The sequence below is a fragment of the Bombus huntii genome, chromosome 7 (assembly GCF_024542735.1).
Source record: "Bombus huntii isolate Logan2020A chromosome 7, iyBomHunt1.1, whole genome shotgun sequence".
Classification (NCBI taxonomy): Eukaryota; Metazoa; Arthropoda; class Insecta; order Hymenoptera; family Apidae; genus Bombus; species Bombus huntii.
The window spans coordinates 5157000-5173889 of NC_066244.1; the positions used below are offsets into that span (position 1 = coordinate 5157000).

General features: G+C 29.7%; 1 protein-coding gene across 2 annotated transcripts; it reads left to right on the forward strand.

The window, feature by feature from the left end:
* The first annotated feature begins 119 nt into the window (after positions 1-119).
* Positions 120-16883, forward strand: LOC126867480 (pyruvate kinase-like). Of its 2 annotated transcripts, XM_050621953.1 has the most exons (8): positions 120-286; positions 5072-5107; positions 13183-13527; positions 13806-13992; positions 14096-14617; positions 14752-15090; positions 15410-15566; positions 16534-16883. In XM_050621953.1, exons 2-8 carry the CDS (start codon positions 5081-5083, stop codon positions 16544-16546), a joined length of 1590 nt encoding a protein of 529 aa, XP_050477910.1. In that variant the 5' UTR covers positions 120-286; positions 5072-5080; the 3' UTR covers positions 16547-16883. The 2 variants fall into 2 exon arrangements, with proteins under 2 accessions (XP_050477910.1, XP_050477911.1); XM_050621954.1 differs by lacking the exon at positions 5072-5107 and having other exon boundaries at positions 124-286.
* Positions 16884-16890: the final 7 nt, after the last annotated feature.

Consider the following 16890-nt stretch of genomic DNA (forward strand, 5'->3'; position numbering starts at 1 on the left):
TATATACTTCTTCCTGTATTAATATGGCTATTTTAAATAATGTTAATGAATCGATAAGAACTTTTATGAACATTTTGAATGCACATGATCTTTTGCGTTGAAAATCAGTCTAGAGGTACAAGATGGGCGCACTAGGAAATAGCGACTAGCGACAGCGACCTTTCGTGTCCTTAAACATCAGTTTCTTGTAAGCTGTGGGCGTGTTAGTTTGGTTTTTACAGACGTCTGATCTGATCATTGGTTTCTGTCTCGTTAAATTCGAGTTTGTTTCAACAGTTTTGGCAAGGTAATAGTTAAAATAAATTATGTAGTTTTATAAAGTAATGCATCATAAAGTGATATAAATTTTGCTGTCGCTTTGATGATTATAACCTTAAGAATTTGTATACTTTAAGTAACTTTTTCTATATCATTGTAACTATCGATAGAAGTTCCAACTTTTACTTATTCTTTTCATTTAATAGGGTTTTACTTAATTTTCATTGTATGTATGTATTACCACATGGATTTTATTCAGGAATACGTGATATTTATAACAAATATATAGCCAGAACAACGAATATCGTTTTGACCTTGAAACAATAAATTCTTTTAAATTGCTTTCTAAAAATTCAGTACCATATTTGAAAGTAATCTTGAATCATTTTTATACTTTATAATATTCGTATATTTTCCAAAATTGTTTTTTATTTATTCTTGATATAATTAAAATTTCAGTTAATATATTTGAGATTAACTATTCTTTCTTTTGTTTAAACTATATTAGCATTTTATATAATTTTTTATATATTCATAAAAGTGTAATAATAGTGTATAGAGTTTTTTTGGAATTAACTGTATAATAACTAATAAAAATAGAAAATATACTTATACACAAATTACAAAGTGTATTTTTATATTTTTATGATTTTTATATTTTCGATGAGTAATATATCAGACATTTTAATTTGAATACATTTCTGATAAGTAATATATCAAATGGTTTTAGTTTGGACACATTTTTAAGGATTAATATATCAAACATTTGTTGTTTAGTTTGTACAAATTCATCATTCCTTGCATATGTACAATATGACTACAAAAATATTTAAACTATATTTAAATTTTATATTGTGCATAAATACTTTACGTTATTAAAGTGTACAAATTTTATACGGATAAATAATAATGACATAATAGATAGATAATAATGAAATTAAATATTAACCCACAATTTCTATAAAAAATATATTTTTGTTTAGATATACATATGTACTTTGATTCAATTTTGCATTTTTAAATTTTATGGTTACATAGGTAATATATAAGTCTTGTATGAATCTTAAATGAAGTATATATTAAAAAATAGTATGAAAATTAAATTTATATTTCAAATAAATATCCCTCAGCTTTTTCGTTGAAATAATTTTTAAGACATAGTATATGTCTTAAAGACATTTTCATATATATAAAAAAGATGTCTTTTCTTTAACGTAACGTTATTACATCTGGAATATCATAAATTATAATACAAATATGAAATTAAGCTTATAAGAGGTACGAAATTGGTTGTGGTATAAAATAAAAATTCAAGTTATACATAAATGATAATATGAGTATATATTATTGGAATAAAAACCTAACGTCGTATCTTTGTTATGAAGTATACATATTTTGGTAGAAATTGACAAAGATTGTTATATTTTTCATGAATTTAATAATTTTTATACTCGAGAGGAACGAAATTTTACTTATAATATTGTTAGGAAATGTGAAGCGATTAGATTACTAGTCTTATACAAAAAAGTTTAGTGGGGGAACAAATAATAAAAAACATATCAGTATGATATTTCAAATGCCACTTTGTAATGAAAAAGTTATATAATATAATAAAATTATATGCGTATGTGTGTGTGAAATTAATTCACTTTTTTAATTGGACATTTTATTGACCTATGAATAAATTGTAATATATTAAATTCTAAAAAAAAAAAAAAAAAGAATGAACATATAATTTGAAAAATACATGTTTGTGGTCGAAATATCATATTATAAAAGCATTGATATTCTGGCGATATTCGATAATCTTTTATAGTAAAGATTATCATGCAGTATGTTTTGGGATTTCTTTCGTCTAAAAAGGGAAAAATAATGCATGTATGACTTGGAAATCACTGCGTTATAGCGAAGCTTACGTCATGAAATACGATTCCATAATAAGTTTATATCGCCAATTGCTTCAGTTGTTGAACTGAAGATTAGTTGATGAAACTTTAATGACACGCTCTTTATGAAATTGTATGTGTGACATGATTTATAACACGCCACTATAGCGTGATGATTTTATCATCGCGCGTAATTAATCTCCTGTTTTGAAGTTAAATCTAATTTCGTTGATAATTGTTAATCAGATATGTCCTTATGTGTTTACTGATAATTATTGGAAAAATTACTGATATTCAATAATTAATTATTTCAATGAATTTATAGATATATCATTTAAATACAGAAGTAAATACAATAGTTAACAATTTCTCTGCTAATGTATTTTACACAATTATTTTAATATTAAATATGAATTTTTGATATCTAGACTACGATGTTTTTTGTAATAAATTCGTGAAAATAGAAATTAAATGCGAAAAAGTATGCGTCTCCTTAATTTTTCGTATTTCTCAGAAATTTATTAGAAATTTACTGAATATAAATTTTTATTTTGTACGAAATAGTATAAATTTATATATTTACGCTATATTACTGTACATTTTTGAGTATTTAAATAATAGTGATGTTAGAAATATTATTTCTAAATCTCTAATTGAAATATTTATTTATATTACTATAAACTTATTTCATCTGAAAGCATTTTATTAGTTTGAAGTAGGTATTGTATCTGTCTTAAGCACAAAAGTAAAGATAAAGAAGATAAATGCATACGCTCCATCGTCAATAAGTTTTGCTACCTGTACATACTTGTTTCTAACTACAATAAAATATCAATAATTAATAGTTAGTAAAAAAAAGGAATGAACGAAACAGTTATTAAAATCACGAAATAAGAAAGAAACGCTTTGAATATGCTAAACAATTTATAAATTGGACACTCGATATCAAGAAAAAAGCACTGTAGATCGAATTCTCGTTCCTCGATGCGATTGTGACCGAAATATATATGTATGTAGGTCCTAGGGTACAGTACTCACAATAAAATATGGTACAAGTTACATCTTCGTTTGGGAACACTTTTCCTTTGAACGAATAGAAGATGTAAAAATCGATGGAGCGTATTGAAATATAATATCGTTTGGATTACATGTAGTTTAGAACATAAAGAAACGAGATGATTATTTCGACGAACAAGATGCGTAGTAACACGAAACCTTTTTTCTTAGTAATATCACTACAATTGAGTTAACGCTACGGTACAACAAGAAAAAAGAGAAAAGTTAGTTCCAGTGTTATGCTATATTGCCAAAATTTGCTATAGATATGTTATATAGATATGTTCGATTAATTCTAAAAAATACAATAGATACGCATCACGAAAGTTCATTAAACAATTTCATTAATATAGAATGTCTCGCTTAAATCGATTCCTGTGAGTATCTTTAAAACTGATGGAAAATGTTTCGGATAAAAATTGAGAAATTTTTAGAAGCACATAATTTGATGTGAGTAATTTATATGTTGGTAAACATGTATAGGACATATGATGGTCAACTTATATAAAACATGTTATTTTTCAAATCATTTCATCGTAGGTAATATTCACAAATGTTCATCAAGATCATCAGACAATTTTGATATTGCATCGACGATGTTTATCTTATCCTGTTAAGTTTAATTTATTGCTGCATTTATTGTTTCGTTCGAACAAAGTGAGGATTTACTTTTGTTGAAAACTAGATTACGTTAACTTGAAAAATGTTTGTTTAATGAACATATAATATTTCATAGAAATGTGACAGTAAAAATGAAACAAAAAATATATACGTGCATATACACGTATTTTGTTATCAAACATATTATGTTGTTTTTATTTCTTAAGTTCGTAATTGTCAAAGAATCGTATAATTCAGTTAATTAAAGACCCCAGATATTTTCAGACGATGGCGGCGAGTGCAGACGGATGATATACATACATGTGTATTCCGTAAAAGCCAATATTTTTATTTGATTGTTCACCTTTTATTTTTATTAATTTGTATTGATTAATTCATTATTAATTGATTGCTTGATTAATTGTATATTAGTATCAATTCTTTTATTTGATATTGTAAATGAAGATATCGATAAGATATAAACGAATCATAGAAGAAATACAAACATTTCTTAACTATGATCGATAATTATTAGGTTAATGATGTTTATGTATTATCTGAACATTGCGTGAATCGCAAATTGCTTCGTTTGATGCGTGTTTTCTGTATTCCATACAATAGGCTGTGTGAAGCTTAATACCGAGTTATTACTTCAATTTTTTAGATACAATTTTGACAACATTTGCTTAGAAGAACAACACATGCATCGTATACTTTATTTATTTGAATATAATTTCGATTTCCTGTATAATCTAATAGTAAATTAAATATACAAGGAGACTACTTAAAATTGTACGAAGGATCAGCTTGATATAAAATTGTCGTTATACATACGTATAATGTGTTTCACGTAACTAAGGCAAGCTATCTAAATCTACGAGACATAGAAAAAGATATCGTAAGACAAATTCACAGACATTTTCTTTATCTTTACGACTTTTACTTTATTGAACTAATTTTTGATACTTTTTATATCATTAATGAAATGAAAGAACGCAGTTGGTGTGGAAATTATAATTCTTTTGAATAAATGAATTAGAATGCCGTCATTTGAATTTTGCCGCACTTGCTGTGTGCACTGGTACCGCCATCGTCTAAGACGTCCATTGGACGTTTTCGATTCCTCTATATACTTCCGTGTGTTCCGAAACTTCCGTTGCTTAAGCGATAAGCAGTTTATACCTTGTACATCAACGAATGCAGTCAGACGTAGGCTCGCTGTCATCGAGCCAGTATTGCAACTAATTCCTGTGTCCTCTTTATTTGCGCAGCCTACCAAAATGGTCTGGGTTACCATCTACGATAAGGTATTATTGTGGACAACTGTTTTGCAGTGATTTTACTTTATGTGTTGCCACAGTTTCCTTTTTTTTTTTTTTAACTTCGATTTTCTGTCGCACGTATATTATTATTTCGTTAGCTTAGGCCATTACACGAATTACGCTGAATGTCGCGAATATGTGAAACTCTGTTTATATGAATGAAATGTTATGTAACACACCCTTACGCTTCGCAGTTGCTACAAGCTCGCAATATTATTATGTGTTTAAGAGTAAATGTTTCGTGGAATTCTCTTATATAAACACGAACTCCTATTCACTGAACGAAGAATCACAGATAATGTTCTACGAACGAACTTGCTTTTCAATAGATTCATATAAACGAAGTTTTACCGCAGTGTCCGATACGATTAAAAATTGTTATCGAATTTGATCGTAGCTAAATACACCGTTGTCGAGTGTAACAAATTATAAATAATATATTTGTATTGTGTTTACTTTTTTGCATGCGATCCTTTCGCTTGATTTCAACTTTTAAAATGTAAAGGTCACTTTTAGATTTAAAAGTCACTATTTGGCACAAACTTTGTAATTAGAATTTCTAATTTACGAAAGTTAGCGCCTACGTCAATCGGCAAAAATTTTCATATTTCAAAAGTTTAAACTGCTTAGGAAGTGAAAAAATGCTATTGTAGATATTATTCATAGACAAAGAGTTATGCGTAATTCTTGTCGAATATCACGATCGTGAAAGATAATGTAATGTTAGCAAACATTTTTGTCTTCAAATTTATCTCAATGCAATGATTCGATGACATTTTATATTTTCTGCGATGTTTTTCTTTTTATTTAATTTGTTTCGCTTGTTTTATAATATCTTAATAATAATCGAAGGTAAATAATTATCGAATAAACGTGATAAGTATCTAGAGTGAACTTAGTTTTTGCATGACTTGTATCTGACCTGTGCTATGTGTGTTCTTCGCAGTATGAATTTTAATGTTTCCATTTTTTCACATAGTATATTGCCTAATGTATTCGTTAGAAATTGACTTTGAACGTTCTTCATTTTTTTAAGCATGTTAATTTATGTTTCTATAAGCTATATTACAAAACTTTAGAAGCTCATTGAATTTGTAACAAATTCCAGTAATATGGATAATATTGTTTTATTATCATTAAATCGATAAATTCAAGATATGTAGAAAATTAAACATCTAAGTGTACTATTTATGTGTTTACTAATTTCTATGTCATATAACTTTCAACAACTTGATAGTGTCCTTTTTTAAACCAAAATACTCTCTTTATAACCTTTTAGTTTCCTACAAATCATATCCAAGTCTGATTCTAATTGTCCGAATAACAACAAATGTTTCTCAAAAGACGTTATCGGACTTTATGCTCATTGTTACTGAGTTAATCTGTTTCTGGTACTATATATACAAGATTTGTAACAGAATATATACTTATACTAAATGTATATTACAAGTTTTAGCGAATATATTATCACATTTACTGCTATTGGCACATACGTTGCGTATTTAAAATTTACATAGCTGATAAGTAGCCTCTCAATAATAACTACTGACGCAGTTGTTAAATTTTTTAGTTCACGCATTTTAACGAAAATATGTAGAGAGGCAAACAAAATCGTAAGAAATGAAGCGAAAGCAAATGTTATTAGTTAAACTAAAGATATCTCTGATAAAAGGTATTCTGGCGAGAAATAGCTATATTTTAGTAATAGCGAATATGTTAAGTGTTCTGTGCTGAATAATGCAATTATTTTGGTTTGCTTCTATGCTGATCTGTATGGATGGAACTTTTTAAGCGAAATTTCAACCACTTCTCAATCAGCTAGAGAGCTAAAATTTGAAACGCATAACGCTCATTTTCGATGATAATATAATATCATTTCAAAAAATCGACAATTTTCTTTAACTCACTTTTCTGCTTCTTTTTCTTCGTTTGTAAACTAATGCTCGATTTATAGCTTCGTTGTATTCGCATTCATATCGGTATCGTCACTTTAACGAAAATGAATGTAAAATCGATTTTTAACCTTATCTACAGTACCTATCTACATATCTATGGATAATTATTTACAAAGAGGCACGCCTCCTCGATCTTGATGAGCTTGAAATACGTAGTCAAGGTCATCATTCTGAACAACTTTTCCCTATATACGTATATATATTCGCAAAGAACTTCAATTAATTATTTGTATGTAAACTCAACTCATTGATGCTAATCATCTTTATTATGAAAATAAAGAAGGATAAATCAATAGGTTATATGTAAATTGGATTAGATTAATATTCGATCAGCGCGAGGCGGTCGGTAACGCTGTTATGACTTAATTTTATGTCATTGATTTTGTAAGTGTAATCGTAAATTCGATTACTACCATTTAGTATTATATATACAATATATCGACAAACATACTTTCATGTATAAGTCGCAAAGTAAAGATCGTCCATGGATTATCGCTAGGTTGGCTATGGGATACATTTATACATATTTGAACGATGATACTTAGGTTGAGTGCTGACTCTAATTACTATTAGTATGTACGTGACGAACAGGCAGACAAGACGTACGGAACTTGTGAACAAAATTACCATTATATCGTAGAACTTTTATTTCGTCGCCGGTATAATTTTGCTAATCGAATAACTGCATTTTTCGATATAGTGGTAGAAATATTTTCCGGTTACATAATATCAATTACGATACGTAGCGATACATTTAGTAATTATAAATCGTATTATAAATGTATTTATTTCTCGCTAATTAGCCTTAATTTAAATAAAGATCTTAACAAATACGTAATATTAAAAGTGTGTACATTGTGATAAAAGTGTTCTTGCCTGTATATCTGAGAACATAAGATCGAGTGATCGCGACGGTAACATGTACAAGGGAAGGTTGTTCGGAATGATGACAGCATGTTTCAAGGTAATTCAAATCGATAAGAATAAATGTCTCTAAGTAAATATTAATTACCACAGTATGTAATACAAGTAAGTAAATAGTCAGTGTGTAGCAGTAATATAATGTAAGTTTGGAAAAAAGACCATGTTGGGAGAGTACTGTGTGATAATAGTCATTTATTATACTAAACTATAATACTTGAATAAATAATGCTTGAAGTTTACTGTGACTTTCATTTTTCTTGTGTACAACCTAATATTATGTCCACGAAAGACACGATTCTGTATATTGATGGTTCTAAAGACTCCATAGATGTAATTGAAAATTGAATACATCTTCTATATTGTAATGTTTCAACAATGAAACTGGAAAAATTTCACAATCTTTCTTCATATCTATACAAAAAAATAATTACAAGATTTCGTGAAACAAACTTAAATAACTATCGGTCCCCAAAGTTTTGACATTTCAATTGGAGACACTCTGTGTATCATTTCGGTCAGCGATAAATTACACGTTTCGCGGTAAACACTTCGTTTTTGCCTACTGGGTTAAACTAAAACTGAGAACGTAAACATTAGTGGTGATCGCTGCGTCAAAATGATAGCGCTGCTTCAAAGTTTTCCTTTTTCAGTTAGCGCGAAGACGTCAAACTGCTCATACGAGAAGATATTTAATACTGCGTGTTTCAATATCGAAATTTTGTGCAATTAAGAACAATGGGTCGTGGTAAAAAATTGAGTGATGGTGAAGTAGCAGCAATTCATAATTTACGCGAAGAAAACTGTTCTATTTCTAAAATTGCGAAACAATTAAATCGTAGTCGGAAAGTTGTATACAATGTTTTAAGAAATGCAAAGGAGTATGGAAAGAGAAAAAGCACAGGTCGTCCAAAATTAAAAGCCGATCGTCAACGACGTGCGACTTTAACAAGTGCATCAAATTCTACTGCTATTGCAAGAGAAATTGTTGCAGACGTTGGTGTAAACGCTAATGTGCGTAATGTACGATGTATTAGAAAAGAACGTAAATACGTAAAACGTCAAAAATTGATCACCACCACTAACGAGGCAACGTAAAGAAGCACGTTTACAATTTCCTAAAAGATATATGCTTTTGAGAGAGAAAAATGGCGAAGAGTTATTTTTAGTCAAAAAAACTGATAGAACATAGATATTAACTTGCCGACTAGAAGGTGGTAGAAGAGTAACGGTGTGGGCTGGCGTTGGGTACTATGGAAACACTGAGATTAAATTTACAAGTGGAAAGATGAAGAGCTCAAATTGTATTACTTTAATAGACGAACAATTGAAGAAATACATTGTAATAATTCCGAGCACAAACTTTATTTTCCAATAGAATAATACAAGTATTCGCAAAGCAAAGTCAAAAGAATACTTCAGACAGCAAATTATCCAAGTTTTAGAATGAAAATGTTCGATGGTGATCGCACTAGGACTTGACTGAGATGGGCCACTTTAGAATCACAGCTGGACAGAACGGTGGTTGGATTACGTTCGGACAGAGCGACACGCCGACCACTTGCGACCACTCGCGGCTATTCGCTACTACTCGCAACCATGCAAGTACAAAACACGGTAGAATAGAGACGAGTGATTCGCGCGTGTTCTGCGAATGGTCACGAGTGGTCGGCGTGTCGTTCTGTCCGAACATAGTCCAACCACCGTTCTATGGTTCAGCTACGGTTCTAAAGTGGCCCATCTAAGTCACGATCGTACATATTCGTGGTCTAAGTTGAGCCTCTACGAAAGATCAGTACATGACAAGGAAAGATAATTTCACGGCGTTGAGAAATTTAAAAAATGCATCGAGCGAAACTGGATATTAAGCCGAAAGTTTGTTAAAAGATGATTTAAATATTTGCCAATGTATGACGTTTAATGACGTTTAATTGCTTATAAAAGCAAACGTTTGAGCTACGAAATAATATTTTTCTATACATATTAGGCATTTAGGCATTCGATTTTTCGTTATTTTTCAATACGTATTGTAAAATAAAATTTTCTTGTAATATACGTATTCAAACATATCGAAATAATACACTATTCTTATTAAACGGTATAAAAGGCAAAAAGTAATGTTTTTCGAAAGTTACAAATATTTATATTTATATAGCGCGCTATCTTTTTGTCGCGAAGGATTATATGCACGACGTGACAAACTAATAGATGCATGTCAAGAGAACTTTACTCTTCTTTAAGAGCATTTTTAAAACGTTTATCTTATAACCATGTTATTTTCAGTGCCAAGTAATAACGTAGATGCATGACCTTTGAATGAATCTTATTACTAGATCAACATTCGCATTTTTTATTTCGATTAATCTCAACATCTATACTAATTAGCATGCAATAAATATCAATGACAAATTATTCATTCAAACTAAAGGGTTTAAAAAAATATTTTCTATTATTGACGTATGTGCAATTTCAGTAAGTGTTCGTAAATATTCAGACCTGAAATGTATTGAAAAATACAATACAGTTAGAAATATGATGAAATTAACTTACTGAGCTTACAACAAAATGTAATTTCCTAATAAATTGTAAGCAATCTTGTCCTTAACACGGTCTGTATCATATAAAAGACTATGAAGGTCAAGATAATTAACAGAAAGTTTTTCCTCGATTAAGATAAATGTAAAAGGAAGTTTGATGCTCGATGAAATTGATATTTTTCTCCAACTAAGCATCCTAAGGCAATATTTTAGCATAAGTACATTTTAACAGGATCTATTTAAACTTGAAGGCCACCAGAATGCTTGTTTTTCCTTGTGCACTTCGTAGATACTAACAAAATAAATTAGCGTTTTTTTTTATGACTAGTATTAGCTGTTTACCAATTAACAAAGACCAATTAATAGCATTCCTATTTATTTGTTTAACGTGAAATTATGTTATAACTAAAGCAACAAATAATTTGAAATAATCACAAGATGAATCATTATTATCATTGTATACGTACCTAATAGTTCTAGATAACCAATTCCTATGATTTTTGTATTATACGTGTATTAGCTTTAATTTGGATTCGTTGCATTCTTTGAGCGACTTCTCTCGAAGAATAAAAGCATCATAAATTTAAAGCAAAATAAATTTCCTTAGTAAATACACGTTTTTTAATGAATGAGTTTAATTTAAAATAATATATGCTAAGCATGGGTTAGGTTGTGATCATCGACAACCATCTTACCGACAATGATGGACGTTTGTCTGTCGAGTTATCTATAACTCTAAACGGCAAGCCTCAGGTAGAAGTGTTCAAAAAAGTATCAAAACGTAGTATGCTCTTCACAACTGACGAGAATATACACATTATGGAAACAAAATATTTAGAAATATTTGTTATTTTCAGTAATTGACAAATTTTAGAATCTTCTAATTTATTTTTTAACTTGTATCTAGTATATGGTTAAAAATTCTTTGTTTAGATGAGTATCATATTCATTTTTTACTCCTTTAAAACAAATTAATTATGATTTATATTATAATATATTTTAAGTTAATTTTAAGCTAAATAATTATTCAAATGTATGCAAGCTTAGTTCATCTACGTACGATATACGGTTTATACCGGTTTTATAATATATGCTCTATTTAATGTTTCGTACGTAATTGTTTCCCAAGCCATAGGTCGCTTTAAAAAATGTTCCAAATAAAACTTACCCTGTTTCGAGAAAGGGAGGGGATCTTATCATGGCCACAAATCTAGATGGATGCACTTCCATAATTTCAAGGTGACCTTTGTTTTTTTTTATGCAGTATTGTATGTTTTTATTTAGGTAGGCAAATTCATCGACCCATAACGTGTTGGTATTCTAAAGTCATCCAAAATCATTTACTGTCATTTAAAATTTACTATTTTCCTATCTCCTGTATTCAAAAGAATAATTTTGGACGTCGATACAATTATTTACTCTATCCCCAAATGATAGCTCGACTCTTCTCAAATTCTTCTCTAATTCTTCTAACTTCCTCGCATTCTCGTAAACTCACAAGCAGACCGACAATTTCATTAAGCGTATAATGCACTATAGTAAAGCAGATGGTTACTGAAAGGAAGCACACGTAATACTATTTGCAATAACACTGATTCCTTCGAAGCAACTGTAACAGAAACTGAGAAGATCTGCCTAGCAGCAGATTATAGATAAGAATAAGAAGGAAAAAATAAAAATAATGATAAATCGCATCATTAGTGTGATTTCGATTCATGTTTACATCCTAATGGATGCACTACTCCGGTAAATCAAATCTTGGGGACGTCCAACGAAGGCAAATTTGGAATGACAATAAATAACGTTCAATAACTTTGGAACAGCAACATTATAGGTCGATAAGTTCGCTACGAAACGGGATATACGCCTACCTAAATAAAAACATATGGTTTCGTACAAAAAGCGAAGGTCACCTTGAAATTAGGGAAGCGCGTGCAACTAAAGGAGATTTGCGACCACCGTAAGATCCTCTTCTCTCCTTTTCTCCCGAAACAGCGTAAGTTTTATTTGAAACTTCAAATGGAACATCCTGTATGTATATATATGTACATAAGTAGTTACGATACTTTAATCTCATGTTATGCATACCTCAATAGAATGGAGGCTTGTAGTTATAATCAACCTAAATTTTATGAAGGATGTCTATTGTTTGCTTTGCCATTTTAAACAAATCTTTATGTTAATAGTTAAACGAATTTCCCTGGTATTATATAATAATAATTTTGTTTGCACAGTTTTATGTAAACACCACTTTAAATTTAAATTCATCGATATTATAATAATAATAAGATGTAGTAGTTTATAGACTCTTGTGTGGGGGTTACAAGACATTCCCTTTACGTCTTAACCACGCTTTAAAAACACAATTCCATATAAACGAATTACGCCTTATGAGCACCTTTACAGCTTATATAATATTATGATAGTAATTGCATTTACTTGCACATATTAGATTTTATTTGCTAATTAAGAAACAAGTATGCAGTGCTTTTTTAGACAATTTTTTACGTAGTAACTACTTTTATAGTTAAATGTTACGCAGAGTCTAGCGATGCTTTAAACTATTAAATGTTTGAATTGTTTTTAATAATCTTGAAATATTTCTTATGAAAACAGAATTAAATTTAATCGTTATGTATCTTCACAGATGGCTGGAAAGCCGAACACGCAAGTTTTGTACGCTCAAAGCCATTTAGATCATATGTGTGCCTTGGACATCGACAGCCATGCATCGTTCGTCCGTCTTTCGGGAATTATTTGCACGATCGGACCGGCTTCAAGATCCGTCGAAACTCTCGAAAAGATGATTGAAACGGGCATGAATATCGCTCGATTAAATTTTTCTCATGGCTCTCATGAATACCACGCTGAGACTATTAGCAACGTACGAAAAGCGCAGAAGAACTTATCCAGTCGATCAGGCATTAACGTTCCTGTAGCGATTGCTCTCGATACAAAAGGTCCTGAAATCCGTACTGGACTTTTGGAAGGCGTACGTAACTCATTTATTTGTTCGTATATTGGATCATAATACAGTAATTTAAAGTATTTCAAGATCTTTCAAGATCTTTCAGAGCCACTACCACACAATCACACACAAATTATGAAAATAAAAAGTTTAAATATATAAAAATATTCTGTCTATTTACAATATCCTCGTCGAGAAATTTTTTAATGAAAATATGTAGTGTGATAGGATTTTTCACGCATCCTATATCGTGTAAGACATAAAATTAACATATAATACCTAATTGTTTATTACTTTCTCAGGGTGGATCTGCTGAAGTCGAATTACTTAAGGACCAAACGTTTAAATTATCTACCGATAAGGCATACATGGAAAAAGGCAATGCAAATCTTGTTTACGTAGATTACGAGAATATTTCTAAAGTATTGAAAGTTGGAAGTCGTGTTTACGTTGACGATGGTTTGATTTCCCTCATAGTTACTGCAGTCAGTACGTGTCATTTCTCTACGTATATTCTTCTTTCCTTTTCTATGTTTAAAAAATATACAATTTAGTTGATTTCAATTTAATTAAAGTGTATTGAATATTTTAGATCCTGATGTGATTGTAACTACTGTTGAAAATGGTGGAATGTTAGGTTCTCGCAAAGGTGTCAATCTACCTGGATCACCAGTAGATTTGCCAGCTGTTTCTGAAAAAGATAAATCTGATTTGCAATTTGGTGTTGAACAAGACGTTGATATGATCTTTGCGTCATTTATAAGAGATGCTAAAGCTTTATCAGAAATTCGCGCAATTCTTGGTGAAAAGGGAAAGAACATTAAAATAATATCCAAAATTGAAAATCAGCAAGGAATGACAAATCTTGATGAAATTATCGACGCTTCTGATGGTATTATGGTAGCACGTGGTGATCTTGGTATTGAAATACCGCCAGAAAAAGTATTCTTAGCACAAAAATGTATGATCAGTAGATGTAATAAAGTTGGGAAACCAGTAATTTGTGCTACGCAAATGCTTGAGTCTATGGTGAAGAAACCACGTGCAACTAGAGCTGAAACATCGGATGTAGCTAATGCTATACTTGATGGTGCAGATTGTGTCATGTTATCAGGTATAAATTATTTAGTTACTATATTATTAATTCGTAATAAGCGATTATCATCTATATATAACTTCTTAATTAATCTACTAAATTTGTATTTATTAGTATTTACATAAATATGTAATTATTTATTGTTTCAATAGGTGAAACTGCCAAAGGAGATTACCCACTGGAGTGTGTGCGCACAATGGCTAACATCTGTAAAGAAGCGGAGGCTGTAATTTGGCAGACACAAATTTTCCAAGATCTTACTCGCAAAGCATTACCACCAATTGATGCTACTCATGCTATTGGAATCGCTGCTGTAGAAGTATCCGTAAAATGTGCAGCTAGTGCTATTATAGTAATCACAACTACCGGCCGTTCAGCGCACATAGTTGCAAAATACAGACCACGTTGTCCAATTATAGCAGTAACTAGATTCCATCAAGTTGCACGACAAGCACATCTTTATCGTGGCATTTTGCCCGTTTATTATGAAGGTACTAACCAGAAAATAGTATATTACAGGCTTTGAGATTGAATTAAGATTGCTAACTAGATATATTTTACATAAATAAATTGTTAAGAAAAGGAATTAATGAAGAAGTGATGAATATATTGAATTCCTATGGTTAACGTTATTATTAAACTTGAATTTTTTTATTCAAAAGAAATATACTAAATAATCCAACTAAATGACGTTTACTAAGTAATGTAGAATAAAACTTTTCTAATAAGAGTATAAATATAATTTAAATATGAAAACTTTGTATATAATTATGCTATAATAATCATTTCACTTTTTTTATTTATGCGTAGAGGCGCCATTAGCTGATTGGGTGAAAGACGTTGATGTACGCGTCCAGTGTGGTTTGAAATTCGGCAAAGGCCGCGGTTTCATTAAATCTGGAGATTCAGTTGTAATAGTTACTGGTTTGAAACAAGGCCCAGGATTTACGAATACACTTCGTATTGTGTACGTAGATATAGAAGTTCCCCGAGATGATGATGCATGTACTATACGTAGTGATACAGATAGTTATGAATCTATTATGTAATTTCTGCATTTATTGTATGCAGTCCATTGATATCAATTGCTAATTTATTTCGCTTGCACTTTGCAAAAATACAAATTTATTACATTATATGTGCCCATTTTAACAAAGCTTATTAAACAAAAGAAAATAGTTAGTCTAATTAACATTTATGTATTTGGCTTTGTTAATAACGTTTTGTGTATTAATATTATGTTGTGTATTAATAATATATTTCAATATTTTCACGAAAGTGAAGAATATTTTTCAGAAAACATGCAGTGAATTTTCAGTTTGTATAAAAATATATCGTTCTGCTTAATGAAATAGAAAATAGTTAAAAAATAATATTATCTACTTTTAAATTATAAATTGCATTAAAAAGATTTGTTTCAATTCGCAATATCGTAATTTTAAATTTATGAAAATTTTTCATCGGAAGAAAGTTATCTGTTCTAGTTATCAATAAAGTAAAATTTGAAAAAATCGGTTCAAATTGATATATTTTTGGGTGTACTTTATTTTAGTGAGGGCTAATATATCAAAACATATCTTATATTTGTCTTGGTAACGATCGTATTCTTTTCAGTTCTTAGCAGTTTCCAACGAAAATTTTAAATCATCAATAGGTATTTTATTTAAAATGTGTGATTTAATTCACATTCATTTTTTATACTAATAATTTTATCGAATATATAGATTCACAAATAATAATTAAAAAATTGTTTGAAATATACTATAGCAAACTGTACATAGTGAAAAGTACTAGAATGTAAATGTTGTTTTTGTCTTACCTTTTGTGTCCTTAACTATTGTATTTTTACTTTTAACGAATTAACTTTCATATTTTTTATTTTTTACTCTTAAAAACTCGTGATATAATTTTAATATTTATTTTTCTTTTTTTAGGACGGTTGAATAAATGTACACTGGCTGTATTGTAAAGAGCAGGAGATACTAAATAACTTTAGATTTTGGAAATTTAATATGTAACTTACATTGTATGATGATGTATGATAAACTTAGTAAAATCATTGAAAGGATAACAATCTAAAGATGCCAGTAGCTGCAGTATTAATATCATTACAATGTACCTCCATAAATACAGCACACCAAAATGTATATATACATACATATGTATTTACATGTGTATACATGTATGTATATCAGGTTTTACGTATATATATGTAAATGTACATATACATGTACACAAACCCATTGTTCAATAATAAAGTACAATAATTATTTGAAATAGTAAATTATTGA

Bases quoted from the DNA above. Each gene is read 5' to 3' on its own strand.
- LOC126867480 (XM_050621953.1), top strand. From the start codon at position 5,081: ATGGTCTGGGTTACCATCTACGATAAG. The intron at 5,108-13,182 runs GTATTATTGTGG...GTATCTTCACAG, and splicing joins GGGTTACCATCTACGATAAG to ATGGCTGGAAAGCCGAACAC. The intron at 13,993-14,095 runs GTACGTGTCATT...TGAATATTTTAG, and splicing joins CCTCATAGTTACTGCAGTCA to ATCCTGATGTGATTGTAACT.